We start from the raw sequence: 26,962 nt of genomic DNA, 5'->3' as shown, positions 1-26,962 counted from the left end.
TTAATCAGTAACCTAGAATTTTGGAACATGTTCAGTGTTCACACACTCTTGCTTTGTAAATTATTGGAAAAGTTCTTATATTACTAGAAATCCTTACTAGGAAAATAATGTGGAAGCATACATCATTATTTAGCTTTAACATAGCATTTACTAAAGTGAGATATTCTACCACTGGCCATACATAGGATGATTCTAGGAAGTCAGAAATGATTCTCATATTAATTCTTGTAATTTTATTTTTATGTTTATTCTTTTTAAATATAACTAGTACTTCTAAATAGCAATATGAATATTGTATTAGTTGTAGATGGAGGAAACATGGCTGATTTGGAAAAATATTAAATAAGTGATAGACTGAGATTTTATACTTTTTATAGGAATATAAAAATTTTAAGTTTTTTTATAAAAATGATAGCAAGTTATAGCTGAGAGGTAAATATAAATAGTTATATTCCTTGTTTGTAGTGCTGAAATAACTTCAGTTTTTCTTTTTTCATTAGCAATTGCTTTAATTACTTTTGAGTCCAACACGCTTCTTAGTTCTTTGTGTATGTTATTCCAGTTTATCTACAAATGAAGCCTTCAAAATGCAACTTAGAGGTAATTTATCTAAGGTCACACAAATAGGAAGTACAGCAGCCATTGTTTTAACTTAAGGTGACTCTGTATCCACACAAAAAGTTTCTCTGCTCAAATGGGCTGAAATAAAATAAGTGGGTGGTAAAATTCTTTTTTATATATATATATTTCAAGTTCCCCTCAAATTAATTGAAATAACCTTTAACTGTAGAATCAAAATATTTAGATTTAAATCTAGAATATGTTAAGTTAATTTGTTATAATAGTTTACTAAAACCTATAGTTCAGATTGTCAGAGAGATTTCACTTCAGGGCTTAGAGTTGCTTTGGAGAAGAAAGTGCTCTAGAAAACATTTTACTTGTCTAGATTCATTAATTATAACATTATTTGATATTCTTTTTTTTTTTTTTTTTTTTTTGGTGGTACTGGGGTTCCTGGAAGCCCCTTCTACCTCCGGGCTACACTTCCAGACCTATTTTCTACTTTTTTATTTTTGGAAACAGGGTCTCCTAAGCTAGTGTGGCTGGCTTCAAACCTGCCTGATCCTCCTGTCTCTGCCTCCCAAGCGCGGGGATTACAAGCGTGCACCAACACACCTGGCATTTGATATTATTTTAGTTAATGATTATAGACAACAGTTCTGTGAAATTTAAAACACTTTCTAATTATACTCATAGTATTAATAGACACCAGGTATGTTTTGTATACATTATATAATGTCAGCCTTTTATTCATATTTTTCAAATTTACTGAAAGCTAATGCTTCACCTAAGAAATCGTTTTAAAACCAACTTTAACTGTGTCATGTTTTTTCTTAGCATAATAAAGTTTTACAGACAAAGCAGTTGAGCCACTGCTCAGTGATTTACATTATCAAATTTTATAAATATATAGTTGACTTTTGACCTTTTAACTGTACCACTCACCACTGTCTGAAAGATCATTGATTTCCCTCTAAAAAAATAGTTGATGTCCTTCCATTGTTGTTATGGATTTGTCTCAGTCAGTCTGACTCAAATTATATTTAAACAGGTAATTCAATCGAACATTGAATATTTCATTAGGCATTAGATTTTTGAATGCAGTTAATAAATTTAATGCAGTGTAATCAATTGTTGATTATCTTCCAAATAGATCATTTCTGTGGATAATAGAGATTTGTCTCCATAAGCTATTTTATTCTTTTTGTTCTATGTTATAAAGATCTAGTAAATATCAAATCTGAGAATCTAGAAAAGGAAGAAAGAAAATAAACTGATACATTTAAGGGAAGTAATGTTAACAAATTAGAATTTGGACAAACACCGGAAAGCAGTGCATAAATCTGAATTCTTGCTCTCTGAAGATCAATAGCTTCTGGCAAGAGCAGTGCAGAACAAAGTAGAAAATCTCAGATCTGTGACAGTGACAATGAGAAAGGGGTTACAACTGATATATGGAAGCTTAAAGTAATATGAGAGTAATAGTTATCTAAGTGCTTTTCTGGGAAAATTTAAATGATCAATATTGGCACACGAAGAGGTTGGCAATCAGAATCAAACACTGTGAAAATTTTGAGCACCCTCTTAAATAATTTTCTCAACCAAGTCAAGGCGTTTCTAAGTGACTCCTGTCAAATCTTCAATGAAGTGATAATTCCTACGCTAATTACATCTCTCACTTGTTTCTATGAAGCTGGATTGAACTGATGGCAAAACATCTGACTAGGTTTAACATGTACATTCACCGAAGGACAACAAACCCAAAAAACAATGAGCTGTAAAAAAAAAAAAAAAACAAAAAAACGGAACCCCACAATAGGCCAGATACACTTATGAATATAAATGTGAAAATGTCTTGAAATTAATATGATGGATGCTGCAGCATATTAAAGATTAAAACAGCACTATCAGATGGGATTTAGGCTAGGATTTATGGTGGGGTGTTTAAGACTGCAATTCAATTACTACTCTTAATTTAAAAAGTCAGAAAATGAAAAAATATGATCTCTCTAGATATGCCAAAAAGGCATTTGATCAAGTGTTTCAGAGAACAAGACTCATAAATAAACTAAGAGTGAATACTTTTATAACATTATAAAAATATCTGTGGAGCTTTAGCAGCAATACTGTATTTAATGTTGAAACCTACCGATCTTTTTCAGTAATATTCAGCTTCTTGTGCTGATGGCAATTTCTTCTTTATTGTATCCTGTCTCTGCAGGTCTTTTAATTGTATTTGTTGATTTCATAAATCCATAGAAAAAAAGTCTACCTTTTAATCATTGATAAGATTGGTAGTGAGAACTAGAGCCCCACATTCTTTTAATTATATATTTTGATTAGTAAACAATTCTGGCTTATAAAGAGCCTCCTTGAATGACATGTTTACTGTTGCATTTTCTTGCGATTTCAAAAACAAGGACATTTCTATTAAGTTGGTTCCTATATAAGTTTTCTTAGCATTGCCACATTGGGTGGCTTAAAATGATAGAAATATATTGTCTCACACATCTGAAAGCCATAAGTTCAAAAATCAAAGTGTCAGCAGGGTTGTTCTTCCCCTGAATCTTCTAGGGGAATACTTAATTATTTCCTTTCTGAAAATCTTTGGCATTTCTTGGCTTGAAACTGCATGAGTTCAGTCTCTCCCTTTGTTGTCACATGATGTTTTCTCTGTGTGTGTCTCTGTCTTCCCAGGGCCACCTTCTTACAGGGACATTCCTCATACTGGAGTAGGGGCTCATCCTTGTTAACTATTAAGAATTGTTCTGGCATTATTTACAAGTAAGGTTATGTTCTGATCAAATGGGGATTAAGACATCAACATATCTGTTATGGAAGGTAAACAGTTGAACTCTCTCTATTAGGTACTTCAATTTAAGAGAGAGAGAGTAGTATCTAATGGAGATTGTTAGATGGGGGCAGGTAAAAGACTCCTTTAAGAGAAGTTAAGACAGTTTCAATGGTTTATATATCTCATAATTTACAGAAATCTTGATAGGAGACAATTTAGGAGAATAAAGCAAGGAGGAAAACATGGGAAACCAAGTTGTCACCATAGTCCAATCCTAATAAAGATATTAGAGATCTAGTTGTACATTTGGGGCTAAATTTAAAAGATCATTGAGAAGTCAGAAGGGTTGGAGATTGCAGAATACAATTGGTGGGGCTTCTTGGCACAGAGCTATAAAAACAGATTTATTGGTCTACGAAACACGAGCACTTGTAGAATTGAAAGGAAATGCCAAATGTTGGTCAAATATCTAAAGTTTGGTATGGGATTTCCTGCCAGTTTCCACAGGAGTAAGAAGGTACTGAAATAGAGGTATCCAGGGAATGCCATGTAAGTAGATTGGTTCCACAAAACAGAGAACTTCTATTGTCAAGCAGAAGTGACTAGAAGTGTCTGGTGTAGCCAGACATGGTGGTGCATGCCTGTAATCCCAGTATTTGGGAGATTGCGATAGGAGGATCCAAGGTTCAAAGTTAGCAATTTAGTAAGACTCTCAGTGCCTTTGGAAGACCTTGTTTCCAAATAAAAATTAAAATAGTGCTGGGGATATAGTTTGGAGGTAGAATGCCCCTGGGTTTAATCCCCAGTAACACACACACACACACACACACACACACACACACACACACACACGTGCGCGCGCTTGGTGTGTGTTTGATGTGAAATAAAAAGTGAATGGGACTGAGTGATTTTGCTATCCTAATTCCACTTAAGGAATTACCTGGATTTATTGATTGGGGTCAACTAGCATCCACAGGAGCAATTCAGCAAGCCTCACAACTTACACGTACTTGCCTGTTTATGTGGCAAGAGCAAGGCCTGACCCTCACTGTGTACCTTGCCTTTAGTTTTGCTTGATAATTTGCATTACACAGTTATTACATAAATATAATCTTGTGAAACTTTCCAATAACACTGTAGAATGTGGAGTAATATGTAGAAGAACTTATTATGTAGCTTCATCCTTTTCCTCCAGGTTGAAACCTACAGGTTTTTAGTAAACAATTGTACATATATTTAGTTATACCTACACATATTTTAATTTTTTCCCTTCATGTATGCCTCACTGCTAACATTTATGTGTGCAGATTTGTTATAATTTGTATAATTGTCCCCTTTTGATTGCATAAAGTTGTTTATATTGGAGCTTTTACATTAACAGCATTAATGAATACCCAGTGGGATGATTTGAGAACCATGTTATTTCATTTTTCATTTCCCAAGTTACAAGTGGAATTCAATAATTTTATGATTATTGGCTTTTTGTGACTTTCTTGTTCTCATTTCTTGCCTAATATTCTATTGGGTAGGCTTTGAAAACATTTCTTTGTGGGACTGAATATAAAATTCCCCCATTATATGGATGTACACAAGCATATGTTTTACATGTATTTTTGCAAACTTTTTTCACATAACATTAATTAACATATAAAAAAGCTCTTAAGTCCCTATATTTTGTGTCCCTATGAAGACTGTTTAGCCTGCCATTTAAAAATGAGGTATCTGGGGGTGTTTTTAGAATTTCTTTTGCTTTTTTGTTTGCATCATTAATGCACTCAGGATTTTTTATTTTTGTATTGAGGTCTAGTTTTTTTTCCAGGAAAAAACAATATTTCCATCATACTTTATTGAATAATTTATCACTTTGAGTAAGTTTTTATGTAAATATTGTATTATTCTGTGTACTCTATTCTGCTAAATTATTAATAATAAATTTTTTCATTTGCTATAACCTATAGTAAGTTTATATTTTAAAATGAAAGTTTCCAATTAATGTCTTTTATTTACTTATCTTATGTTTTATTTCTTATGTGAACTTGATCTCAGACTTCTTTAAATTGTATTAAAAGTCTAGCTGGATTCGGACATGCTGGTATCTGCCATTGATCCCAGTACTTGGGAGGCTGGGACAGGAGGATCATAAGTTCACTACCAACCTCAACCTCAACTGAGCAAGACCCTTTTTCAAAATAAAAATAAAAATATAAGGTTGGGCCCGGCATGGTGGCACACGCTTGTAATCCCCGCGCTTGGGAGGCAGAGACAGGAGGATCGCGCAGGTTCGAAGCTAGGCGCGCTGGCTTAGGAGACCCTGTTTCCAAATAAAAATGTAAAAATAGGTCTGGGAGTGTAGCCTGGAGGTAGAAGGGCTTCCAGGAACCCCAGTACCATCAAAAAATTAAAAAAAAATACAGGGTTGGGAATATAGCTTAGAGATCAAGCACCCTTGTGTTCAATCCCTAGCACTGAAAGAAAGTAAAAAAAAAAAAAAAAGTCTAGTTGGGATTTTGAAATGTCTTTTATGTTAAAGTGAGAAGAACTAACATTGTTATACGCTTCAGTCTTCTTTGCCACATACGTTCACGTCTACATTCCTTTTCAATTAAAAATTTCCTTTATTACAATTTTATAATTCTGTTCACAAAGGTTTCACATAGTTGTGGTAGATTTATTCTATTTTTTGTGAATGTTTTTGCTAACGTGGGTTGCATCTTTTTCCCACTCTCGTTATATTTTAAAGTAGTTATTCTAAGTTTTTATGCTTTTACTTTTTTAAAATATGCCTGAGTTCAAGTTTTTGTTGTGAGTGCTCAATCATATATATGAAATTTAGCTGAAGGTTTTTTTTTTTTTCTTGGAGTTTTACCAAGTGTGTGTGTGTATGTGTGTGTGTGTGTGTGTGTGTGTGTGTGTGTGTGTGTGTGTTTCTTACTCTCTGGAAGGCCTCACATAATTTGTTCTGTCTGCAACCTTCTCCCCCTCCACCTCCCTTTCTGACCTCTTTCCACCCTTCTTTTTTTGCCAGGCTAATTCTTTGTTTCTCAGCCTAAGTAATACTTCCCAGGGGAAACTTCTGTTTATCTCTGTAACTTTCTTGATTGGAAGATATGTTATCCTTTCTAAATCTCACTGAGTAACTAATATTTATCTCATATTAGTCGAGGTCATATTTATATTTGTGATATAATGTTCCCCTCAATCACAGTATACCCTCTTTAAGGACAAGGATGCTCAGGTACAATTTTGTCCCAGCAATTAGCACAGTATCAGGCACATGGGCTTTAAATCATGTATATGTCCATTACTTAAGCAATTAGTGAATTAATAAACTAATGATTTAAGAAATCTGTAAATAAATTAATAGCATAATTGATCAGTGAATTGATTAATGAATAATATATGAAAAATTAGTCAACAAAATTCCAGTTTGTTTAATCAAGGCCTGCAAACAATCCATTGTTGTTGATACTTGCCCATTATACAAATGTGATTCACTTATTTCCTGGCTTGTGTCAGTAGCCATGGTCACTTAACATTTTCTTTATGCTGATGGATTTCATAGCTTTTATTCAATCATTATATATATATATATACACACACACACATACATACACATATGTACATATCTTTGAAAATAATCACTATCCACAAAGCATAAGAAAAATAAAATTCCCTCCTAGAGACTGTGGTTATTGTATACATAATGATGTGGACTAAGATTCTGAAATATAATATCCTCACAAATTCTGTCAGAGTTTGAGTTCTCTTTCCCTTTCTTTCACATTCCCTGGAAATATTTCCTGTATTACAAACATATTGAAAACAAATCTTCTCTTTTTCAGAATTGGCAAAATTTAGTGGACATGTTACTTAACTGGATAAGCAGCTAAGGGGTATTTAAACAACAACAATAACAAAATTCAATAGTTCCAATTGTTAATCAGAAGTTAGACTGTAAATAATGAAGCATATACTTGCATTGTGAATTATTGTCAACAACAAGATAAGATAGTTTGTAGTTCTTAAAATATCAGTAGCCCCTTTAAAATTCCACCAAGGTATAAGTGTCTGTATACTTGACTTTTATTCTTAGAAACACATTATGCAAATTTTTTCCTCAGTAATTTTTAATCCTAATTTGTAGAGTTACTGTAATATTAACTATCCCTAATGGACCAGTAGATCTGATAAGAAAATACATCTAACATTTACAGAGGAAATTTTTTGAAAGTAAAAATTAGTGATTATTTGAAACCAGGGCAAATTGACCATGCTAAGTGATTTCACCAACCAGATATGACTTTGTGCATGTAAATTCTTGAATATATGTTAGCATTAAATTATTCATTTTTGAGATTTGGCCAAGATATACGAGATTCAAAAAATTTAGCTGAGTTTGTGTTGTCAAAATGCCAGACACTGATTCAGGGAAGAGAATTACTACATAATGATTTGGATATTTGCAGGATAGTGAAGGGAGAGTCAGAAGTAATTCCATGGAGAAGCCAAAGTTAAGACATATTTGGGTCAATTTAAAGAATAACAGTGTAAGATAAAATATTTTCCATCTTAGTTTTATGCTATCAGTAAACATGATTATTGGTTAAAATGATAAATTGTATATGACATGAAAGTTCACCTTGTAGTATCCAGTGGTAATCAGTAAGCTTCTATACCTAGTCTGAGGGAATAAGCTAGAACAGGTCAGGTGCTTGGCACTTAGTTACCTGGGGGTGCAGTCTTGGAGACACCTGCTTATATTAACAAAGCCCCAAGAAGGATGAGAAAGTTTCTCTGTGCCTGTGTCTTCATGGAATTTCCCCCATTATATTGTCACAGGTACTATAGACACTCACAGTTTAGACTAGTCTGTATAAGATTTGAAAGGTTGTTTGTGCATATCTAAGTGTGTTGAAAATAATTTATCAGAGCATCAAGCTAAGGTGTACTAGATAAATAAATTTATAATGGCATTAGTCTAATAGCACCCTGATGCTATGAAACCCATTGAAAGTCCTCTGTAATTTTTCAGAAGATTTATATTTGGAATCAACTCAGAAACTCACACATGCAAAGTAAGCACTGAGCTATATATTACCAAGTTATTATTTTATTTTATTTTAATTGACAGAGTTTTGCTAAGATCTCTGGGCTGAGCTTAAATTTGTGGTCCTCCTGACTAGCTGGGAGTACAGGTGTGTGCCACCACATCCAGCTTTTCCAGAGCTCTTTGAGTCTCCCTGTCTCTTCTTTCATGTATAGTTTTGCATTTTATACTGTTTTTGAGTTAATATGATCAGGCAAGTTACACTTCATACCTCCTAGTTTCAGAACTATCTTTTCCATAGTTATTTTGCATGTCTGGTCTCTGATTCATTGTGAGTTGATTTTACAGTTTAGTTATTGACGTGAAAACTTTCCTGCCACTTTAGAATCCCAAATTATGGCAAAACCTACTGCAGACATCATTAGTTTTCAGACGTCTAAAAAAGAATTGTGAAATTTGATTGACCTTTATGTCTTTTCTTTATCTCTATGAGAACATTTGTAAATTCACATGTTGGAGGTAAGGATCCATTATTTCATCCAATATATATATACTGAGTCCTTTTAGAGTGTCAATCATTGTATCAGAAGTTGAAAATAAACTCAGAAAGAAAGTGTAGTTTCTGTTGGGTATGGTGATACATACCTGTAATGGTAGCTACTCTGGAGGCTGAAGCAAGAAGCTCACAAGTTTGAGACCAGCCTGGGCAATTTAGCAAGAGTTTGTCTCCAAATAAAAATGTAAAATGTGGTGGGGACTGGGGCTGTAGCTCAATAGTAGAGCCCTGTATGTGGAAGGTGGTGGTTTCAACCTCAGTACTAAAAAAAAAAAAAAAAAAAAGGAGAAAGTGGAGAAAGACAGAGAAAGAGGAGGACTGAATATAGTTATTGCCCTCAAGTAGCTTAAAGTCTAGATTTAAAAATACAATATTAGGCCGGGCATGGTGGCGCATGCTTGTAATCCCTGCACTTGGGAAGCAGAGATAGGAGGATCATGCAGGTTCAAAGCCAGCTGTGCTGGTTTGAGAGACCCTGTTTCCAAATAAAAATATAAAATAGGTCTGGGAGTGTAGCCCGGAGGTAGAAGGGCTTCCAGCAACCCCAGTACCACCAAAAAATAAAAATAAAAATACAATATTGAGTACTAAGATGACATTTAGAAGAGAAGTGCTTTTATTTTCCTGACAGGGCAGATTAAGGAAAAGAGAAAAGAGGAAGTCACACAGGAAAGACAAGTAAGTTTGTTTGGGGGAAAATTATTCAGTTTGTGTTATGTAATTGTGAGATAGCTACTGACTGTCTAGGCAACTGGAATGTGTTTTTATAGCTCATGTGAGAATTTGGAGCTAAATTTTTTGGCATGATAATTGTATAACAATCTATGTAAATTAAGACTGATTTTAAATGGTGTATGTGTATGCATAATATGCATAATTATAAATGAAAAAATCATGGATGGAACCATGAGCAAAAATGCCCGATGTGTGTGTGTGTGTGTGTGTGTGTGTGTGTGTGTGTGTGTATGAGAGAGACAGAGACAGAGACAGAGAGACAGAGAGAAATGTTATTGTAGCCACTGAATGAGACATGAGACAGTAAGTTGGGAGAAAATGGGTAAAAAAGATCCCATACTATGGAGAAATTATGTATTTCCATGTTGTTTTGTGGTTATACAGGAAAAATAAATAGTTGCAAGGACTGGAAAACTATAAATACTTCTTTTTTCTGTTTTCTTTTTTTAAAAAATTTTATGGTACTCGTTGTGAAACCTAGGGGCTTTTCTAGCTCTGGGCTATCCTTCCAGACCTGTTTTATACTTTATTTGGAAACAGGGTCTCACTAAGTTGCTGAGGCTGGTTTCAAACCTGTGTGATCCTCCTGTCTCAGCCTCCCAAGCGAAGGGATCATAAGTGTGCCCCACCATGCCTGACCAGAAATACATACTTCTATTATATGCAATACTCAGAGAAGAGCATTTTGCAATCAAACTGCAATAGGATATACCAGAGAATTATTTAATTTTTGAAATACATGGATATGGTGACCAAAGAAGTGAGATTCAGCTGCTTGGTAGATGGGAATATAAATTGTTTATACTCTTATTCAAGCACTTAGTTAGGTCTCATGCATTTATTTGGTGCTCAATCAAATGCTTTTGAATAGAGATGATCGAACAACCCATTACACACTCATTTATTTTACAGCAGTGGAAACTACACATGATGTTGGTGTTTAGAATTGCCCACTGAACTGTTAAGCCTTGCCCTCCCTGGTCAGCCCCAAAGTAAAATGGGGGTAAATTAGAGTCTCTTTTAGAAAATGGCTCTGGCAAGAGAGTAAGTCATTCCTGTGTTCATTTCTACTATAGATTTTCTCTTATAGAGGTAGATGCAAAATGGTACTATGTGGGTCATGGTGTTCTCTGTAGAAATATTCATTCAATATTAACTGTGTAAAGTGAGTTAAACTATTTTCCATGTTGGAGAGTGATGAAAGGCATTTTTTTCTGAAATCTCATTAAAAGGCCTTTAATTTTATAGTCATTTTCATCCAGAACACTGTAGGTAAAATTGAGGAGATGTATTAGAAAACCCATAAAAAACGCTTATAAAGAAGTTCATAATCACATCCTGTTTTAATGTGTCTTGTTTGGTTAACTTTAAAACTGATTGAAAGTTGCTTAAATGGCCAGAAGCTTTGTTGTTGTGTTGTTCTAAAATTATGTTCACATAGAAAGTACAGACTGATGTGCGGCAGAATTTGAAGTGAATTAATTTCAGTTTTCTCAGAAGGAGGTTTTGCATTATGAAAAAAGTGTCTTTCTTTTTCTATTCCTGAAGAAAAATGAACAGATGTAAATTTGTTATTTGTGTAGTTCCAATCAGTCCTCTGCAGATTTCCAATTACTGTGACTTAAGAATTACTTTCTAGACTCACCAGGAATTATAGTAATATTGTCTTCCCCTTAATTTATTTTTTATTATACCAAACCTAACTATAAGTTTTGCCTATATGATAGGAAACTTGCTTAAAATATAACTGAAGTTGAGGACATCTGGATATTCAGATAATAATGAATTAAAAAATAATCTCATGACATCTGTTCATATTTGTATCTTACATATTTTATGCAAAACAATATATTATTTCTGTGACTAAATTGCATTTCACATCACTCATTTCCTTTACAAAATTTGCTTCAACATTACCCATATTCAGATGAGGCCTCCAAGCTGAACATATTTAAGTTGTTACCCATCTGCCACTCACTCCAATTCTCCTTTATTTATTTATTTATTTATTTATTTATTTGTTTGTTTATTTATTTATTTTTGGTGGTACTGGGGGTGGATCCCAGGGGCTTTTTCTACCTGCAGGCTATACGCCCAGACCCATTTTATACTTTATTTGGAAATAGGGTCTCACTAAGTTGCTGAGAGCCTCAGTAAGTAACTGAGGCTGGCTTTGAACCCGTGTGATCCTCCTGTGTCAGCCTCTCAAGCACTGGGATTACAAGCGTGCGCCACCACGCCTGGCTTCTCCTTTATTGTTTAACATTGCATTTATCACTTTTCATGAACAATCTCATTTACTGCCTGTAATCATAAATTTTCTTCAAAATCATTATTAAATTTATATTAATAAATCAAAATCATAGTAAAATGCTTTATTAAATATTATTTAACTATTGTTACATGTAAATACAAATTAATAGTCTCTTTTGGCAGCCCTCCCACTCTGCTTCCAGTACTCAGCATAGTGATTGATATGTGTATGTATATCATGTCCATTGAGGTGTTTCCTTCTTCCCCCTCCCCATGTCCCTCAGTTAGGTCACATTTTTCACTTATTTAAGGAGTTCTCCTTTGTCTGGAGTCCTGTCTATGTCCTGTTTTCTCCCTGGTTTGTGCACATTAAGGAGAACATCAAACTTTTCACTTTTTGTGACTGACTAATCTCACTTAGCCCAATGTTCTCCAGTTCTATCTATTTCCCTGCAAATGATAGTCTTGTTATTCTTTATGGCTGAATAGAATTCTGTGTGCATATTCCATAGTTGAGAACGAACCTGCTATAATACCCAGCAATACCACTCCTTGGTATCTACCCAAAATAATGGAAACCAAACTACCAGTGTATTTCTTGCATATCTATGTTTATAGTGGCACAAGTCACAATTACCAACAGCATTTTAAAAAAAAATGATTTTGTGTCTGTGTGTGTTCCTTGTACATTTGTCTGTATTAGATAAAAATCCTTGGGCAAATATCTAAGTCTTCAAAGACCAATGTTAGTAGTGGCAGGTACCAACCTGGGGTGCAGAATATGTCCTCAATCTCTGGAAGCTTCAAAGAGTGCAACTTTGATCCAAAGCAGCAAATGGTGGCTTAGAAAGACAGGCAAGTCATCCCATTCTTAGGCCTCGTTAAAAAAATAAAAACAAAAGCTGAAGGAAAATCCTCATGGCTGAGAAGTTCTCTGGGGAAAGGCCATTGCCTTATAAAACATGAGTTGGAATACCAAGTAAGGAAAAGAGATTAAAAAGTGCTACTGAAATATTCACCTTTTTTTTTTTTTTTCTTTTTGGCACCATGAGCTCCAGCCTTGCATCTTTCTCTCCACATCTCTTCTTTTTCACCATTTCCCAGATTTAGCTAGCACTGTGCCTCCCGATCCTACCACCAGGTCCTCTAAGTGGTTTTTGATCCGGAATTGGTACTTGCTTTCTTGAACTCTTAAGCTGAAAGAACCTTGCAGCAAAATTAAATAAGAAAGCACCATTCCAGAAACATTTTTTTTTTATAAATGGCATTTCCCTTTTCTTCTGTAAATACCTTGGGAGAATCCTGTGCACAAATTGTTTCTAAGTTGGAAAATCTATTTCAAACAACAACAACAACAAAAAAACATAGGCTCAAATTATAAATTTTGGAACTCATCTTGCTTGTTCTTAAGTCAGAAACTGCTTGCATGACCTAACACCTATTCCTGCTGGTCCGTGAGATACATGATACCTTTTCCCTTTTATAATTTATTGCTTCAACAGCAGACTTTTGTTAGAGCACTGCTGTTAAGGGACAAAGAAAACACCCACTTTGTTGAACATTTATGTTTAAAGTGAGTGCATTGTACTAAATCACTAAGTGCCCACAGGGATATCTCTAACCCAAATTACAACCATATCTGTGATGGAATCAGGCCCTGAAGCTTTTTTTTTCTGTAATATTTTCTTGAGTATGTTGATTCCTAAGGAACCCACAAATGTTAGGATTTTTTTTTCTTTTTTTTTTTTCTTCTTTTTTTTTTCCCCCCAACAAGCTGGTTCAAGTTTCTGGATCGGGACTTCTACTGTGTATCGTACTATATATACCATAGTGTCCTCTGCTCAGCTCTGTGATATCTTTTTAAATAATTTATTATCTTTTATGCTAGTCATTAGATCTGCTTAGTGGAAATTTCAAGATATCTTTTGAATGAATGAATAAACAAGCCAACAATCTAATTACATTTAGTTTTACTGAGCAGGCCAAGCTTTGGCCTCTGCCTCAGGGTTTCTTCTGTTGTAATTGTCCACCATCCAATGAGTGTTTTTCTTGCACGAAATTACCTAATGATTAGACATCCATGTTGGATAGCCTCTGTAAGTAGCAAATCTCTGTAAGTTTAAATTAAGTCATTGGTCATTAGTGGCTTTAATGTGTGTTAGATGATTTTTAGTTCTTAAGTTTGTTTGTTTTATAGCACCAAAATCTCCTAGAGGATGAAGGAAATATCGGAAAGAGATTTGACTAAGATCCCAGAAAATATATATAGGTTTACCAGAATAGTATTTGTTTTCATGGGGAAGAGAGGAATGGGGAAGAGGGGAAAGTTTCCTTTTATAAAAATTTAATTCTCTGGCACCCTTGTGCCTTGGAGGCAGTTTAGTGGAATAGTTCATATTATGGGCTTTGTGATTACACAGAATTGGGTTCAATGCCTCCATTTATTGGTCCTGGACGGACCTTGGGCTAATTGCTTAATCTTTATTCCTCATCTCGAAAATTGAAGGATTAAGTAAAAGATGCCTAGAAACTTGATATAACTATGTAAGAATAAAAGCTAAAAATTTGTTAGGTGTTAATTTTATTCTCTTTCTAAATGTACCCTTGTTGTATCTTTGTGGAGATATGCCTTCATTCCCTAGCAAATATTTCCTTGATAAGAAGTGGATACAGGCCAGACATGGTCTTTCACACTTGTAGTCCCAATTCTTGGAAGGCTGAGACAGGAAGATCTGGGGTTCACGGCCAGCTTCAGCTACTTAATGAGGCTCTTTGTAACTCAGTGAGACCTTGTTTCAAAATAAAGAATAAAAAATAAGGCTGAGGGTGTAGCTCGGAGGTAGAACATCCCTGGGTTCCATCCCCAGTAACTTTACAGTAACTTAAAAAAAAAAGTGGATCCAGTATACAAGAGTAACTCATCAAACCCCCTTATGAGTCTATTGTCTATGAGAGATTTTTAAATTTCTTTTTATAAAATGATTGATATAGGAGGATATAGTTTACCCACTATTTTTGTTTATTTAGTACTGAGAATGGAACCTAGGGGAATTCTACCTCCAAGCTATACCCCCAGCCCTATTTTTATTCTTTATTTTGAAACAGGGTCTCATTGAGTTGCAAAGGGCCTCACTAAATAGCTGAGGCTAGACATGAACCTGTGATCCTTCTGTCTCAGCCTCCCAAGTACTGGGATTACAAGTGTGTGCCACCACACCCGGCTGTATAACCACTCTTGAAGCTGATAAGAACTTTTTATATATTGTGAAGTGCATGTATAAATAAGGAAAGAAAAATTATTCATGCAAATGATGAAACACTGTATATATGAGCCAGATAGAGAGGACAATTTTAAATGATCACACAGAAAACAGGTCCTATTCCCAATGAATCAGTATGGGATAATGGAAAGATAGTTTGATTTGAAGCTTGATAGCTCTGATTTTTTAATCTTATCTTGAGTTTTGCAAGTTGTATTAGCATGAACAAGTTTATTTCTCTCGCCATGTTTTTATATCTTTAAAGAAAAAAATTATATTTTCTATTAATAACTGCAAAGATGGAAATAAATAATATAGAAAAGTTACTATCCTAAGGCCACCCATTATTAATTCTCTTTCTAGCTTTCTTTGGATTATTGCTTTTTTTAAACTAGGGGATTAGATATATTTACAGATATTATTATTTTTGACAGGTAGAGGAATATAGTGTCAACATATTTGAAGAGTGGTATAAAGAAAACTATGCATATATTAACATAAAATGTAGTTCTGTATATCCTAAATCCAGCAATACTTAGCTATATTTAATTTATTTAAGTAGCTAAACCATTCTCTTTTTTGGATTTCTATTTTTAAAAAAGGATGATTTTTTTTTATGGATTTATTTTGAGAATTTCATGAGATAGTTATGAGTAGGAATAGGCTAAAATAGGATATTAAGGCAGATATCATTTTACAAAGGAGAAGTATCTTTGTAATAAATACTATGTAAGATATAATAATAAGATATATTTTCCTTTGTAGACCATAAGAAAAGCTAATAAAATGTTAAAAGCTTCAACTTGTTATTATATTTCCTCTAATTTTAATTGGTATGCTTTTTTCATTTGAAATATAAAAAGTAATTTTGTTCAGCTACCTACTATGTCCGATTTGAGAGTTTAGAATAAAAACTATATATTCTTTATGAAATAGGATGGCATTATGGTACTTTGTTTAGTTGTCACAGTTTAAACAGAATCCAATTTATAACAAATAAATAGGTCTATGTCAAAAGAAAGATACTGGAGAGGAGGCTTAACTGTATTTTCTGAAACTTACTTGGTAGTTATGTGACACTTAGAAGTGACACACCTTGAAATAGCTTTCAGATTTGAGGAGCTATGTAATAGAATCATGTGCCCTCATCTGTCTAGTTTGTATAACATGGTGGTCGCTTTTGTCTCCATATCTCTGTTTCCATTATGTTTCATGCAGTAAAACTACAGAATAAATCTTCACTTTCTTCCACCCTAAGGTGGAAAAAATTCCACTGCCTGGACTAGTGGAATTTAGGCTTTTTATAAAGAGCACACCTTTTAATTTGTTTCACAGTATACATGGTATACAGTAATCATGTACAATAACCTGGCGGTAGTTTAAAAATCAGTATTTAGTTAAATGCTCTCTATAGCAAACATATTAGGCATTATTCTAATAAGTGGAAAGTCTAAATTTTAAATAAAAGTTCAACTATTAACATTTACTTTCTCATTTAGTGTTTTCCTACCCACCACAATATTTGCAGGGGAAAAAAAGTCATGTTTATCAGACTTTAAAATCATTGCATTAAAGAAAAAGAAGAAAAGTAGAACATTTGACTTAGGGAAAAAGTACACATATAGAGAATTATTTTACCTGGCATTTAAATACAATATATTTTATCCCAAGATTACCTGAAACCATTAAAAGTGCTATGTTGGAGCAGAAAATACAGCTTTGTTTTTGGTATCTTCCTTGGAGATCAAATTTAATCACTTATATCTCACTCAGTTTTTTTTCCCCTAAGATAAATATTCTACCTATTTCTCTTCTACTTGATAATTCTTGGTGCTTTCCTTCTTTCTGTTTTTTGGGTTTTGAGAATATTAATTAACATTTTTAAAATATACTGTTAATATCATTACTCCTATGTGCAAATAACTCTGACCACCCTCAAGTCTAAGAACTTAATTTAAGAGTTCTAACTTCATGTACCTATTACACTCTTAAATTACATCACTTTAATTAACTATTTTAATTCTGTATTTTATACTTAGCAGTTACCTAAATCTGATTATCACTCAAAATCATATAGCTAATACCTTATATTCACTCAAATGTATTTGAAAGAAAATTTTCTTAATATTTTCTGAGAGCCATGCTTCATGTTACATGTTTTATGGCATTAGATGATTTTTAAAAGTACAAAATGAATGCATATGGCATTTTGTGGGTTGGAAAAAGGTTGGTTGGCACATTATAGGGAACTGAAAATAACAATAGCTTTAACTAGTTGTATGATCGTTTGGCATTTAACTACAAATCCCAGGGTGTACCATCTCGGGCTGAGAAGATAGTTGCATCAAGGGCTCCATTTCGTAGGTTCATTTAAGTTTGTTCTTCACCATCCTCACCTAAGGCTTCCACCTTACAGTCAGCAGGAAAGAGGATAGCATTTTTTAAACCCTAACAAGAGAAATAATAACAGGCTTTGTGAAAATTAAATGACATAATCTCTGCAGGAGGAAGCATTTGGGAAAAGATAACTGAAAATTAAGAATGTATGGAGATCAGTTTCAGTAAAAAGAAATAATATTGCTACTCCCTATGACAAAACACATTTATGTGGCAATCAAAACCAGTCAGATAACATTATATACAGTGGTCACAAAATATTTCAGAATCCCTAAAGTTCATTTAAAAGAACAGTACCATGTTCATTTTAAGTTAAATATCTTTCTGAATTTTATTTATTCTATCTTTGTATTGATATATTATTATTCATCATGAGATTCCAAGTGACCCAAGAACCATCCACGTATCTCTTGGTGTTTTTCTCCCCATTTCCTTCCACCTCCTCCTTGTACATTTATTGAGATTGGTAGTGATAACTTCATATGTGGACATAACATTATTTGAAACTCTGTCAGTCCTCCTTTAGAAACTTTTGAAACTAAGGTTTCTTTTCCTCTTTGAGATACAATATAAATTTTAGATGTTTGATTTTTTTTTCCTAAGGCATCTATGCACATGAATCTTCCCCATAGAACTTGATTAGCATAATTTGGAGTCATATTAGGACTTTGCATTAATTCAGTTTTCTTAATCATATTTGTTAATTTAACTAATGACTCTCATAGCAAGTTTTTATTTTTATTGTTTCATTGTGAAATGGGACTAGAGATACATTTCCTGTTTTGCCTTTTAGTTCCTTTTTGAAGTGTATATTTAGTTCAAGTTTTTATAATAAGGTACTTGGAAAAAATCAATATTTAATCCCTGTTATCAAGTGGAAGTTAACTAATAGCTTCACACATTCACAAACCACAAATGTTCCCATATTGTGTTTGATAAATAGATAGCAGAAAAAACTTTCAAGTGACTACACTAGAAATTAATGGAATCAAATTCAGAGTCCTTTGTAAATACAGAGACTACACATATAATTAATAAGTTACTTCTACTTGAATTGAGTAGTCACTACTTAATCCTTCGAATTATAGTGATTTCAAGGATTTGAGTGACACCAGAGCTTGGAAAGGATGCAGCTGGTATGCATTGTCCACTGAATAAAGAACAAGAACCATGATCAATCATGCCACAGATTCTGGTCATGTGACTAAAACTGTCCAATGAGATGAACATGCACAGGTGTCCTATGCAGCTTTTGGAAATGCCCTTAAAAAAGACAAAGTTATTTTAGAATTTAGGTATTATGATGAATACCTCGGATATGATAAGATGTATTTTTTCTTGTACCAAAACAAATGCTTATTTTTTCCCTTATTTGTAGCCTTCATTACAGGCTGTTGTTAAAGCAACTATTGTTCTGAAAGAGAAATTACTGGCAGAGAGATTTGAGAATTAAAATATTCCTTAAACATGTTGTAATATATCCTCCTTCAAACATGGTTGTGTAAAATTGCCCTCTCATAATTCAGAATTCAGTAAAATTATTTTTTCAGTTTCTCTCCCAAAAGATACTGCAACATCCATCCTATTAATTCCTAGCATGGGCCAGTTTCCTTAATTATAAGGCAACTTTTCATAATATGCATCAAATGATTTTAACTAGATTTTGGCTCGATAGTACATTAAAATGTGTTCTTGTTTTTAATACATAAAAATCAGAAGACTTTATTGCCATGAGCAGTGTGTAAACAAACTATTTTATCAATTTCAACAGTCATAGAAAAGCCTTTGGTATGAACAATCAAATAATGGACAGGCCCTTAATTACTGCCAAAATGGTGTGCTTAAATTTTGATGTCCTTTTTTACTAGCTGTGTAACCATTTTATGTTATTTAATTTTTCCTTACCAAAGACCCATCATTTTTAAAATGGAGCTAGTAATAATTATTCTTCATACAATTATCGTTGAATAATAAGTCATTAAAGTAAACTGTTTGATACATTGTAATTGATGAATAACTGAATTATTATGATTAATATTAAAATGTGAAGTATTTCCATCCCTCCATAATGTCTTCAGTAAAATTTTATAAATGTGGAAATATCAGTAACAGAAGCCTGGTCAGCAGTGTTAGAACTGACCCAAATTCATCCTAAATACTTAAAAATAGCACTTGGTTCTCTGTTAGTATATCAAGGCAAGTTTGTGTTATACAAATTTTAGTCTTAGAGCAAGAGGAAATATAACCTAGTGTGCAAATATCTAGATTTTGAGCTATTTTATCTCTTCTGTTTTCTTCTAGATAAAGCATGGGATTTGGTATCAGTTCGGCCCTGCATCTTATGTTTGTGTTTTAGTTGTTTAAGTCTTTGAACCAGTGGGGCTGACAACAACATTTTCATTGCTTTGTATATGCAAGCCTCTGCGGGTGTCACTTGGACCGTGTGAAAGTCCTCTTGTCCCTTCCTGGGCTGGGGTGATATTGCTCTAGAGTCCTGTACTACACCATTTTCCCATGCCATTTGTTTTCATCTTCTCTCATGAATTGTGGGTCCACAGTGAGCATCCCTCTGTTCTGTTCACATTTGTGGCGCACATACCCTCTAAGTCCATAACCCTGAGAACTCAGCCAGTGTAGCCACCTAACCTGCATTCACGGCATCGCCAACATCGTTCAGATGATGTAGGTTTCTGCTCTCTAATTCCAAGAACAATGTTTTGTAGAAACTTCCCTGCTGCATGGCTTCTCAAGACCAGATCCTCCAAAGAGTGAGAAAGGCAGACAAACAGGATTCTCTAGGTGTGGTTTGTCATACTATTTATCATTTTCTCTTGCATGTATGTTTTATGAATTGGAAAGTGACAGAATATGATATATCATAACTAGGGGTCCCATGAGTCTAAGGTCATTCGTTTTCAAGGCTTATGAGCTATAGGCAAATTGTCAGAGATCCCTGCCCATCCCTTTCGTGTTCACTTCATCTAGAGTAATGGCATATTTGCCCTTTAGAAATGTAATTATGTAGAGACTAATTAGTGGGCTATTGCAATTATTCAGGTGACAAAAAAGATAAAAAGGCGATCTGACAGAAACATAAAGTTGAACCTTGAGGGACAGCGTGAAGAGCCTTAGAAAATAAAAACCCGTGGGCTTTAGAGACTTTGTACAAAAGGTAATTGTAAAAATAAGTGAAGAATCAAGAGTTATAATCAAGTCTCTTATTTAAGGTACTAAAGTGAATGATGGTGTTAATTACTATGGAGGATTTTTTTTTGCATATTTCACTTATCCACATACTTATTTTTGTTTTTGAGAGATACTGTTTTTGACTTTTGATTGTATTGACTTTAAAATTCGATTGAGAACCGGGCGTGGTGGTGCACGATTGTAATCGCAGTACTTGGGAGGATGAGACAGGAGGATCACAGGTTCAAAGCCAGCCTCAGCAGCTTAGGGAGGCTCTCAGCAACTCAGTGAGACCCTGTTTCCAAATAAAATATAAAAATAGGTCTGGGAGTATAGCCTGGAGGTAGAAAGCCTCTGGGTTCTACCCCCAATACCACCAAAAAAAAAAAAAAAATTCTATTGAACCCTGGCTAGAGGTTGCTCAGTGGGCTGTTGAAAACAGAACTAAATTTCAGGAGAAAGACCATTACTTCAGGACTGAGAGCAGTCAGCACATAGATGAGTTGCATTTGCACTTGATGTCAGGCAGAGACTGTGTCAGAGAAAAGACAAAGAAAATCCTGTGAAACATCAACTCCTTTTAAAGGAGGGTATGAAGTGGTACCTTCTTCATTCTGCTCAGGATGAGAGCAAGAATAGAAAGGAACTTGGAGAAATGGATCTCAAGTACTGTGTGCATATATGTCACTGTGTAAATGATTTACCTTATGATGTGAGACTATAATTCACCAATAAAAACATTTTAAAAAAGCAATGTGTCTCCTAAAAACAAGGAAATAGAGTAAAGAAAGGAAGATGAATTCACTAGTATCAAGTGCTGTGGTTGAGTTGAGAGTTGACATAAATCCATTTCTAGGGAGGAGAAGGTATTCATAATACAGCAGAAATTTGATAGGAGATTTTAGGTCGAATTCTTGGAATAGAACCTATACTGGATTTGGGGGTAAATGGGATTTGAGGCATTGGACATATGCCCCATAGACCACTCTGAAAGGAAATCTGACTTTGAGAGAAGAATAATGATAAGCAGTAAGAGGCAGCTGCCTCTTATAGTAAGAGGCACATGAACATATTTGTATCTTTAAGAGAAAGGAAGCTGTAATGGTCAATATGTTGAGGACATTGAACAAATACGGGCTTATTGGCAGATTTTATTCCTAAGGAAGCTAGAGAAAATAGAACTAAATATCTGAACACTCTCTGCTGGTCCCATTATCCTTGTATCAAATAAGAAGCGCTTTTTTTTATCTGAATTTGAAAGGAAGTTATAAAGACAATTAGATATGAGCTTAATTAAATAGAAAGCATTATGTCGATAAGATTATTTTGATAAAGAATACTATCCCTTTTTGAAAAATGTATTTCATATCTTTATCAGATTTATCCATTTTTAAAAACAACATTCTCTTTTTATAAACACTGGGGTACTGTGGGAAGCTTTGCCTTTTTTTCCCTGGCAACAAAAATGTGCACTTAGCACAACTGATACATTTCATTATCAAATTAATGGTTGCTCAGAATTATTTTCTGTTACATGAAAGTGATCTTAATGTGTTTGGGAATTCTATAATCTATTCAAATTACTTCTTTTTACAAATATAAGAAATAATGAAGTTAATATATGCTGATAACACAAGTGAACATTTTTAAATTTCAAAATGATTCTCTTTAGTTATTTTCTCAAGAAGTACATTAAATAATAAGCCGAATAGTTTCAGATACTCACATTAGTTAGTATTCAGTTGCTATAATAAACTACATGAGGCTAAGTCAGGTACAAACATAAAAGGTTTTTTAACTCACAATTCTAGGGGATTCAAAGTCCAAACAGCATGGCACACACGCTGGCAAGTGTCCCTCTAGCAGCCTTACATCCTGTAGATGGCATGATAATTGTGGAAATGCATGAGAAGGAGAAAATACATGGTCACAGAGATCACTAACAGGAAACCAGAGAATGGGGAGAGGCCGGGTCTCACTCCTTGACAACAACTCACTCTTACTAGAACACATCACTTCTAAAGGCAGTGCTTTCATGACCTCACATTAGGCTCTACCTCCCAATAGGCTCTACCTCTTAAAAGGACTCATCACTGCTGGGCTTGGTGGCACACACTTGTAATCCCCGCGCTTGGGAGGCTGAGACAGGAGGATCACTCAGGTTCGAAGCCAGCCTCAGCTGGCTTAAGAGACCCTGTTTCCAAATAAAATATAAAATAGGTCTGAGAGTATAGCCCTGATGTAGAAGGCCCTGGGTTCCATCCACAGTACCACAAAAAAAAAAAAAAAGACTCATCACCTTCCAGCAGTGGACTGAAGACCTACTTTCTAATACATGAAAGCACATTCAAACCGTACCCACGCTTTGCAGCACTCACCACAATGATATTTTTATAAATAGCTCATCTTTTCTCAGACCTTTGTTTTACTGCCCTTTCAAAGGCCTCAGTGGCCACCAACTTAAAGCCACAATTTATAGTAATAGTAGAAATGTTCAAGCCCCATATATGTGTTGAATGTCTATATGATACTTACTGATAACAAGAAAATGGGGATAGGCTAAACGCCCTCCACAAGAGTGTTTTAAATTTAGCCTAGTTTCTTGACATTTATTTCAAAAAATGATTATGATTGATTTTCATTTAAGTCAGGAGATATGCATGTAGGGTCTATGAGGACACATGTGGCTACTTCTTAAGGAACCTCCTAGGAAAGGGGTGGAGAGTCCAAGGGTCTGTAGAGTGAGATGTCTCTCAGAGCGGTGAGCTGAAATTTGTACAGTGTTCTGAAATTCAAGCTTATTTGGCTAAATCAAAATAGCTAGGAAAAAGTGTAATGTGGGTGGTCTTAAGTTTTTTTCTTTGTTTCTTCATGGCATCAGATTAAATTCAAGCTCTTTTGGCTGTTGACCTGAACTGCTTTCTGTCTTTCTGGGAGTCATAGACAAATATTTCCCAAGCAACAGCTAGTGAGGGAGGCATCTCATGTTTCCATATATATATATATATATATATATATATATATATATATATATATATATATATATATACACCTCACTGCCTTAGACAGGTTTGGTTTGTGAAGTGATGAGAAAAAGCGCATGATCATAGAAGAAATCCAGGTGGTTGGTAATTCTAGTGGGAGGGGAGAGTCAGCTAGAGAGAGGAGAAGAAAGTTCAGTGGTCTTAGAAGGCTTTTTGAAAATACTTCTTAATACTTCCTAATAAAACATAAATGCAACTGATACCTATCCAGTATTTTCTCTCATAAGGAATCATTTCCTTCTATTTAAAAATTATTTTTATAATACCAGGTCAGCATTTTATTGCACTGCTAACCATTTTTTATGTTTGGAATATAAAATATAAATTTGTGGTTTACATATAGTAACCCAGTCCCATCTCCAAATTTCTGTTTTCCTCATGCAGAGGATTACTTCTACAGGAGAACAGCAGATTTGCAGAAGCCCTCCATTATTATAAATTGGCCATTGGGAGTAGGCCTACCCTGGCTTGTAAGTACTATTCAAGTTCTTGATTTTTTAAAAATATTTCTTTCCCTTTGTGAAAGTTATCTTTGTGGCTTTGAGCTTCACAGAGAACATACTTGGTACTCTTGTTTCTGAATACTTGCTGGTCAAATGATTGCCTTCAACAAATTTATTTCTCTCAATTTTACATTTTAGTATATATTTCCACTTTTAAAAATATACTCTGAACTTCCGGGAAGATGGCGACCGAGAAAAGCGGGCCTTAAGAGCCCCACTAACAACCAATCTCCATTACCACAAAATCAGTGCCTTTCATAGCCAGAAAACACCATCACCAGAGAAACAAAAAAATCACTAGGCTCCAGAGAGAAAGCAGTCTGAGAACAGAGCTCAGAGCCACAGAGGAGATACACCAGCCTCACGCCCGAGGCCGCGGCAGCAGCGCCATACTGCCGGCGGCAGCTGCGACTTCACCGGACGGCTACAGCAAGCCGAGGTGAGCCGCTGCAGAACAACCAGGCGGGATTTCTCGCCGCAGGTAAAATCTAAAGCTCCCAGTGGCTGAGCTCAGCACACGCTGCAGGGGTTCAGAGTGGAAATCAAAACCAAGAAGAAATACGCCAGCCTCACGGCCGAGGGCGTAACAACAGCGCCATATTGCCACCTGCGGCAGCAGCAGCGAATTCACTGAATCCAGTACATCTGCGTACTCAAGAACAGTGAGTCAAATTGCGGGCCACAGAGGAGAAATCCCAGTACTGTACTCCCTGGGACTTGACCCAGTGGGGGAGAGGCAGTGGCAGAGATATCACACCATAGGAGAACATGCAACCTGGCACCCCCCACAGTCTAAAGCAGCCTCTATCGACTCTCTGGGTCTGAGACTCTGTGATACAACCCAGTAAAGGAGTAGTGGGGTCTGAAATACTACTGACTCGAGATCCAGAACACCTTAAGTGAAGTCATAGTGACCCAAGGGAAGAACCCAGAGAAGGCACAAACTTCTGAAATCATGGGAAAGAGGAATAATACTGGAGCAATGAATGCCCACAACCCCACAACATCAGAACCCGATAAAACAGAAAATAAGAGATTTCTATAAGATCAAATCAGGAAAATAACTGTAGAAATAATAGAGGTGCTTTGAAAAGAACTCAGAGAGAGCCAAAAAGAGATAAAAGATGCAATTAATGAAGTAAAGGTCTCAATTCAAAGCACAAACAACCGATTAGACCACATGGAGAACAGAATCTCGCTCTTAGAAGATGATCATTCCAAAAATGAACGCATAGTTTCTAATCTAGGAAAAAATATCCGACAGCAGGAATCTGATATTGAAGAAATATGGGCCCATTTTAAGAGAGCTAACCTAAGAATAATTGGAATAGAGGAGGGAAAAGAAGGTGAAACCAAAGGGATCAACAATCTCTTCTAGGAAGTAATAGCAGAAAATTTTCCAAACATAGAGCAAGAGGTTGATACACAGATCCAGGAAACTTATAGAACTCCCTTTAGACAGGATCGGAGAAGAGGATCCCCATGCCACATAATTGTCAAAATGACCAATGTGGAAACCAAGCAGAGAATCTTAAAGGCAACAAAAACAAAGGGCCAAGTGACATTCAGAGGTAAACCAATTAGAATCACTCCAGAATTCCCAAACCAAGTCATGAGAGCCAGAAGGGCTTGGAGTAACACATTTCAAACTCTGAAAGAAAACAAATTCCAGCCAAAAATTTCCTACTCAGCAAAACTTTCTATCAAATTAGATGGAGAAATAAGAAGCTTCCATGACAAACAGAAACTGGAGGAATTTATGTCTTCAAAACCAGCACTAGAGAAAATACTCAAAGAGATTAACTACAAAGAAGAAATAGGTAATACACACCAGAACCAGAGAAATAAGATTTTCCATCCAACAGACAACTAAGATTGGTTATCTGTGGAGATTCATTACTTATGTTAGTCTTTTACCTATCTCTAAATGGTATTGTTTGCCTTTATTGTTGTTAATTTTTAGGATTTCTAGTTGGAATATTAATATACCTTCAGATATAGCATTTGGAAATATTTTATCCCATTCGATTAATAACTGTTAACTCTGTTTACATTGTCTTTGGATATACAATATCTTTTTTATTTTTTAGGGAGTTTGTATACTCTTCTGTTGCCTGTGCCATTGAAATCATATCCAAGAAATCACTGCCAATTTCAATGTTGTGAGGTTTTATGACCCAGATTTTCTCCTAAAAGTTTATAGTCTTAAGATTTATATTTAGGTCTTTTATCTATTTTGAATTAATATTTGTATATGGGATTAGGTAAGGGTCCAACTTTATTCTTTTCCATGTAATTATTATGTCTCAACAATATTTAGTTAAAAGATTATTATTTCCACCACCAAATGTTCGTGGAAACCTTGTCAAAAATAACTTGACAATATAGGGAAGAATTTAGCTCTAGGCTTTTAGTTAACTCCAATGGTTTATATATCTGCCTTTAGAATAGTACTATACTGTTTCAATTATTGTAGGTTTATATGGTTTGAAATCAGAAAATATATATCTTCTAGCTTTGTTCTTTTTTGAGATCGTTTTGGGTATCTAGAGTCCATATTACATATTAGGATAGATTTTTTCTGAAAAATAAATATATAAATATATGATAGTTTCACCTAAAAATA

At 34.7% G+C, this 26,962-nt stretch overlaps 1 protein-coding gene across 1 annotated transcript in view; it reads left to right on the top strand.

The window, feature by feature from the left end:
- TMTC2 (transmembrane O-mannosyltransferase targeting cadherins 2) overlaps window positions 1–26,962 on the top strand; it is a gene marked incomplete at both ends in the record, with an annotated part of 448,300 nt that overhangs the window by 264,869 nt on the left and 156,469 nt on the right. The window contains one exon of the mRNA XM_080705147.1: window positions 24,218–24,303. Within this exon, the coding sequence (XP_080561273.1) occupies window positions 24,218–24,303 (86 nt within the window). The remainder of the gene's footprint in view (window positions 1–24,217; window positions 24,304–26,962) is intronic.

This window comes from Muscardinus avellanarius (assembly GCF_963383645.1).
Source record: "Muscardinus avellanarius genome assembly, chromosome: 11".
Taxonomy (NCBI): Eukaryota; Metazoa; Chordata; class Mammalia; order Rodentia; family Gliridae; genus Muscardinus; species Muscardinus avellanarius.
Note: the sequence above shows the minus strand (reverse complement) of the source record. Positions and strands in the feature narration are given on the sequence as shown.